This window comes from Penaeus chinensis, chromosome 5, assembly GCF_019202785.1.
Source record: "Penaeus chinensis breed Huanghai No. 1 chromosome 5, ASM1920278v2, whole genome shotgun sequence".
Classification (NCBI taxonomy): Eukaryota; Metazoa; Arthropoda; class Malacostraca; order Decapoda; family Penaeidae; genus Penaeus; species Penaeus chinensis.
Window position 1 is genome coordinate 24487906 of NC_061823.1, and position 7500 is coordinate 24495405.

Here is a 7500-nt window from a genome sequence, read left to right on the forward strand (position 1 = left end):
TCCTCTTCTCGTATTTTGAGCTGCATCCTATTTTTAAGTCTGTTGGTACATTTTCCTGCTTCTCACGCCCCTTCTCTCTCTCTCTCTCTCTCTCCTCTCTCTCTCTCTCTCTCTCTCTCTCTCTCTCTCTCTCTCTCTCTCTCTCTCTCTCTCTCTCTCTCTCTCTCTCGCTCTCTCTCGCTCTCTCTCTCTCTCTCTTACAATTTACCTTTTCTAGTATTTTCTTAATAAAATCACTGTCATAAACACATACATAGTTTTATGACAATGAAAACCTTTTAATAACACTCTTGTAATAGGGATAAAGAGCTATTCAGAAGTTAGAACGGAGTGGGCAAAGAAATCATTCCAGTAAGTGAATAAGTTATGATAATGATATTTGTTACGATAACAACAACAAAAACAACAATAATAATAATAATAATAATAGCAATGATTATAATAATAATGATAATAATAATAAAAGTAATAATAATTATTATTATGATAATGATAATAATATTAATGATAATAAAATGGTAATGATAATGATAATGATGATGCTGATAATGATAATAATGGTATGATAACAATAATGGTAATGATGACAATGCTAACACATATAACAACAACAATAATAATGATTGTTTTTATCATTATCATTCTTATCAGTGTTATTACTTTTATCATCATTATTCTTATCGTTGTTATCACCATTATTATCATACTGGTGTTGATAATAATGATACTATTACTACTACTACTATTATAATAATAATGATAATAATACCGTTAGCGATAGTAGTGATAATGATGATGGAGTAATGATAATGTCGATGATAATGACAAGGATAATAATAATGAATATGAAGATGATAATGATAATGGTCATGATAAGGATAGAAATATAAAAATTGAAATAACGATAACAATAATAATAATAATAGTTGTAGTAGTAATAATAATAGTGATAAAAATAATTATAACGATAGTTATAATAATATTAATGATGATCATGATTAGAATAATAATAATAATAATAACAATAACAACAACAACAATGAGAATGATAACAATAATGATGATGGTAACATACTACTAAACTTGATAATAATGATACTGCTACCTAATAATAATGGTGATGATACCAGTAATAATAATGATAAACGTAATGATAGTGTTAATGATGCGATGATGAAAAAATAATAATGATAATAATAATAATAGCAATAATAACAACAACAACATCAAAAGTAATGATATTAATGATGATAACGATAGTAATAATGATTATGGTAATAGCATCGGTAACAACAACAGTCAACAGGAAAATAATAACAGCAGCACGTGAATGAATGTTCAAACAGCGAGATAACAGTAATCATTATCGTAATACTAATAGCATTGTTATAAACCATACGATAATATGCCAGTTAGTCATACGTGTGAGTCAGTCAAACAGGTGTCAGTCAGGTGTCAGTCATTCAGTCAACAACGTGCCAGGTAGACGGAAGGACATCACACTCGTCCGAATTTTGAACTTTCGACTTCACTTCCGTTTTCACTAAAGAGACGGAGGTGCGGCAAATATGCGAATTAAAATAAAATACTTCACGCGTAACTACTTGAAACCGTCACCTGTAATAGCACTTGTACTGTGACATTATTCGCTCTTATTCCATTTTTGTCTCAATGAACTGTAAATGTTTGAGGAAGTCCTGCGTCCCAGTTGTTTATTTGCGGTTGGCCTGTGACGTCACTGAGTGTTTGTGTGAGAACCTATGGAGGGAAACGTTTGTTGGATTGTTGATGTGTTTGTGATTACTTGCAGGTGTTTATTCGCCTCTCTCTCTTTCTCTCTCTCTCTCTCTCTCTCTCTCTCTCTCTCTCTCTCTCTCTCTCTCTCTCTCTCTCTCTCTCTCTCTCTCTCTTTCTTTCTCTCTCTCTCTCTCTTTCTCTCTCTATATATTTCCTTTACGTTCGATTTCGACTTAATCTTCTTATTTTCATTGTTTAAATGTTCATGGCATTTGACATTTTGCTTGTCTCTGTTCTTTCTCCTTTCCTTGTCTTTTTTTTTTTTTTTTTTTTTTTTTTTTTTACTTTTTCCTCTAATTATTCTCGACATAATTGTAATAACAATAATTATCAACATCATTATCATTATCAAGATCAGTATAATCATCATCACTCTTAGTATCAAAATAATCTTCATGATAATTATGGCAATTGCAATAATTATGATGATGATGATGATGGTAATAATTATAATGATGATGATGATGGTAATGATAATGATAGCAATAATGATAATAACAGTGATAAGAAGAAGAACAGAAAAAAAAAGAATTACAACAACATTAAGGATGATAGTAATAATAATAGTAATAATAGAATGATGATGATAATATTGAAAATGATAATAATAATAGTAATGATATTAATAATAGTAATGATATTAATAATAGTAATTATATTAATAAATTAAGAATAATAAATATAAGAATAATAATAACATTAATAGTAATGATAATAATAATAATAATAGTAATGATAATAATAATGGCAATACTATTAAGAGCAAGAAGAAGAAGAAGAACAGTAATAATAATGTCAATATTATTAATAATAATAATAATAATGAGGATAATGACGATGCCATAATAATAATAACTATAATAATAATAATAGGAAAAAATGAAGCTTTCCGCACGATCCCACACAACACGACCTGCCAGCGCTGCCATAAACACGGTGGTCGAACAGGACCCTAAACAACAGTACCTGATCCTCGAAAATCCTCTCGTGGTTTTGGCATCACTGATCGCACCTTCTATTCGTCAGCCGTGCTTGAATCAGTAACGGCGAATTCAACCGCTTGATTGTGTTTGGTTGGGATTTGCTTGGGTTGAGGGACGTTTGGAAGGTTGGGTGGGTGTGGGTTTATGTGGGTGTGGGTGTAGGAGGGTGGGTGGGTGTAATGTAGTGTATTTCCCCAGTGATATTGGCATGAGATTCGGCGGGAATGAGAGGCATTGTAAGTAGATTTAACGTATAAGTCTTGAGGTAACATGTTGGTTCATCGGAGTGTGTGTGTGTGTGTGTGTGTGTGTGTGTGTGTGTGTGTGTGTGTGTGTGTGTGTGTGTGTGTGTGTGTGTGTGTGTGTGTTGTAAACCGCTACTGATCTATCCTTCTCTCTGTCCCTCGCCATCCCCAGAGCCGGAGGAAGCTACCGAATGTGGTGGACTGTGTTCTGGGTGTTCGTGGCGGCCGCCGTGGGGTCGAGGCTGCACTTCATCACAGTGCCTTACAAAGTCGTGTGAGTATTTCCTTGTACTTGTCACGGAAGTTGTAGTTTTTGTTTACATTCTGATATTTAGTTGTCATTCCGGAAGTGAGAGAGAGAAAGAAAAAGGGAAATAGAAAGGAAATAAGATAATTCTTCTTCTCAGGTTAGACGAGGCCTTCTACGTTTCAGTTTTTGTTTATTTTGTGATATTTAGTTGTCATTTCGGAAGTGAAAGGGGAAATAAGGAGGAAATAAGATAATTATTCTTGTCATGACGACCTCCAGGTGGGACGAGGCGCACTTCGGCAAGATGGTCAGCTGGTATATCAACAGAACCTTCTTCTTCGATGTCCATCCCGTGGGAGGCAAGGTAGAACCACCCTCTTACGCAAAATGTTTATGGTTTGGGTGTGTGTAAACAGATACATACACACATACACATATACATACATACATGTATACATACATCCATACAGACACATGTACAGACCTACATACAAATATATAGACATATATGTATATGCTTAAGTTCATACATAAATGCATGCATACATACATACATACATACATACATACATACATACATACATACATACATACATACATATATACATAACTACATACATACATATATAAAATACATACATACAAACATATATAAATAGTCCAACATACATACATACATACATACAAACATACATGCATGCATATATGCATACATGCATACATACACACAGACATACATACACTCATACGTGCATACATACGTACATGCATAGATATATACTACACACACACAGACACATACACACACACATATATACATATACATACATATATACATATATACATAAACAGGTTGATACACAGATAGACAGGTACAATGCAGGTGTGTGTGTGTGTGTGTGTGTGTGTGTGTGTGTGTGTGTGTGTGTGTGTGTGTGTGTGTGTGTGTGTGTGTGTGTGTGTGTGTGTGTGTGTGTGTGTGTGTGTGTGTGTGTGGAAGGCGGAGAAACAGACAGCTAAACAGACATACTCACAACATAAATACGTACACATCATTGAAATCTAATTAATGCGAGAAAAAGTGAAATCAACTGCTTTTACCCTACTTCCCATCATTTAAAGTTTCAACATACCGTTAAGACCCGAGCAGCATCCGTCAGCTGAAATCTACCCGTGCCCTTCCTTCCTCCCGCAGCTGCTCCTGACGCTGTTCGGCTACCTGGGGGGCTACAACGGCACGCACTCCTTCGAGTCGCCTGACAAGCCCTATGACGGCTACGATGGAATCATGGCCATGCGGGTGGTGAGTTCGGGGATCTGTTATATTATTGTCTGGGGTATGCTTTGTTTCTGTCTCTGTCTTGGACTGTTTTCTCTCTCTCTCTCTCTCTCTCTCTCTCTCTCTCTCTCTCTCTCTCTCTCTCTCTCTCTCTCTCTCTCTCTCTCTCTCTCTTCTCTCTCTCTCTTTCATACTCTCTCTCTCTTTCATACTCTCTCTCTCTCTCTCTCTCTCTCTCTCTCTCTCTCTCTCTCTCTCTCTCTCTCTCTCTCTCTCTCTCTCCCTCTCTCTCTCTCTCTCTCTCTCTCTCTCTCTCTCTCTCTCTCTCTCTCTCTCTCTCCCTCTCTCTCTCTCTCTCTCTCTCTCTCTCTCTCTCTCTCTCCCCCTCTCTCTCGCTCTCTCTCTCTCTCTCTCTCTCTCTCTCTCTCTCTCTCTCTCTCTCTCTCTCTCTCTCTCTCTCTCTCTCTCTCTCTCTCTCCCTCCCTCTCTCTCTCTCTCTCTCTCTCCCTCTCTCTCTCTCTCTCTCTCTCTCTCTCTCTCTCTCTCTCTCTCTCTCTCTCTCTCTCTCTCTCTCTCTCTCTCTCTCTCTCTCTCTCTTTCCATGCCTTAGTTTATCAATGATAGAAAACGGAACACGTTCAAGGTAAACTTGCCTGTCCTCTGTTTTTTTAAAGAAAATGGAAGCAAGTAGAGAGGGAAACTTAGGAAGGCGAAATCAAACAAAGATAAATGAATAGTCGTACATGAAGATAGAAAGTTATGTACTAAAGACAGAAATTGTGTGATATAAGGCATAAAAAAGAAAAAGAAAATGAAAAGTACATGACGTTTTAAATTAACCTTATCTAGCTAGTCTTATGTGTGGGGTTACTGTCAGATCAATTTTATATTATATTTTTATATTATATATGGAATATGTGTAGTGTGTATATGTGTACAGTCGTATATACACAAAAGTCTATTTCAAAAATATGTAAATCCGCTGATACTTTTGTCACGTTTATTTTAAGTTCAAAACATCCTTTCACTCATAATGCATTTACTTTATCTATTTACTTATTTTTCAGTTATCGGATATACATCAATCCTCATTTATTAATTATTCATAGGTCGAACTATTTCCCCTTCTCTCATTTTTTGACAAAGATGTGCTCAGCCAGTTGCCACAATGGCATTTAAATATCTATTTTATATATATACATAATAGTTATTTACTGACATCTTGCTCTGCAACCTGACTCAGTTCTGAATCCTACTTCTCTCTGTCTGCTAAATACACTTGTCTAAATTTACTTTACTTCGAAACGTCACGATTTTTATGACGCTCCTGCCGTGGTTGCGTTACATTGTATTATCATTCTATTTTATGTGACCTTTCGTCAGGGATGTGCTTTGATGGGCGCTGCGTTGGTGCCCCTGGGATTCCACATCGTTTGGACGCTCACCAAGTCCCTCCCGGCGTCGACCTTCGCTGCCGGCCTCATCACCTTCGGTAGGCACAGTCCGATACGGTATCTTTTACGGTTCATCATCTATCTATTTATTTGTTGTGAAGGGAAACTATGGAGCAATAGCACTTGTCTCTATGTATGTAACAAGTAGATGTATTACTGTGATTTTCGGTGTTGTTTCACTTTATTTACTTATCACTTATTCGCTTATTATTTTCGTTATTCATTTATTAACATTGTTTCAGATGAATTAATTATTTCCCTAATTAGTTATTCATTTATCAATTCATCGAAATATATATCTGTATATTTATTATTACTGAGGCTATTGATTTATCAGTTATTATGACTTTACTTGATTATTCGTTCATCCATCTATTCACTTCTACTTCCTTGTTTAATTATGCTTGTCTGTATGTTCATTTTTATTTCTCCCTTTACATATTGTTTTCTGTTTTACTAGTTAATTTACCTATCTATATACGTATCAATTCATTCAAGCCTCCTCCCATTGGCATATCTGTTTATACATTCATATATATATCTGCCTAGCTACGTATATTATATGGAGGTGGCATAGCTCAGTGGTAGAACGCTGGCTTTGCAATCATTGGGCACTGGGTTTGCGACCGGACGCCCTTCTTTGTCGAATCAACTGTTAGTAATTATACTGACGTCAACATGCTGGGGTCAAAGTCGGGGCGGAAAGGAACTGGCCACCCTGCAGCAGCATCCCAGGGCTTAGTAATATGTTCCTCTACGAACATGTCCCCTGCGTCCCCTTGGGTGTAGGGTCAACTTTGGCGTACATTATATGTCCATTTAATCATTTATTCATTGACCCATTGTCGTATTGTTATCTATTAATTTATTCATTTATTTATCCATTCATTATTTTTCACAGAGGTTGGCACGATTACGCTCAGTAAGTTCATTCTGCTGGACCCGCTGCTGCTGTTCTTCATCATGGCTTCTTTTCATGGCCTCACCTTCATGCACGAAGCAGCTGATAGGTAAGGTTTTTGGACGGGGCGGGGGTGTAATGAGAAGGGAGAGGAAACGAGGGAACGAGGAATGAAGGAAGGCAGAGAGAGAGAGAGAGAGAGAGAGGGGGAGAGAGGGAGAGAGGGAGAGAGGAGAGAGAGAGAGAGAGAGAGAGAGAGAGAGAGAGAGAGAGAGAGAGAGAGAGAGAGAGAGAGAGAGAGAGAGAGAGAGACAGACAGACAGACAGATAGTGAGAGAGAAAGAGAGAGAGAGAGAGAGATTTGTAAGAAATAGAGAAAAAACACCCACTAACCCACAGGTATGGTTTCCATCTCAATTTGCAATTTGCTCGATGCTAATCTTCGCCGCCCTTGCTTTTCCAGGTCCTTTTCGAAGCAGTGGTGGTTCGCCTACCTTTACACAGGCGCAATGCTGGGTTGCGTAATGAGTGTCAAGTTTGTAGGCCTCTTTATCGTTCTAGTTGTAGGCCTATATGCGGCCCTCGACCTCT

General features: G+C 37.0%; 1 protein-coding gene across 1 annotated transcript in view; it reads left to right on the forward strand.

The window, feature by feature from the left end:
- The window catches only part of LOC125025963 (protein O-mannosyl-transferase 2-like), a 20838-nt gene that overhangs the window by 3171 nt on the left and 10167 nt on the right, over positions 1 to 7500 (forward strand). Inside the window, exons 3-8 of the mRNA XM_047614324.1 lie at positions 3198 to 3299; positions 3555 to 3639; positions 4471 to 4578; positions 5938 to 6046; positions 6910 to 7018; positions 7373 to 7500. The exon at positions 7373 to 7500 is cut by the window's right edge and continues 32 nt beyond it. Of these exons, the coding sequence (XP_047470280.1) occupies positions 3198 to 3299; positions 3555 to 3639; positions 4471 to 4578; positions 5938 to 6046; positions 6910 to 7018; positions 7373 to 7500 (641 nt within the window). The remainder of the gene's footprint in view (positions 1 to 3197; positions 3300 to 3554; positions 3640 to 4470; positions 4579 to 5937; positions 6047 to 6909; positions 7019 to 7372) is intronic.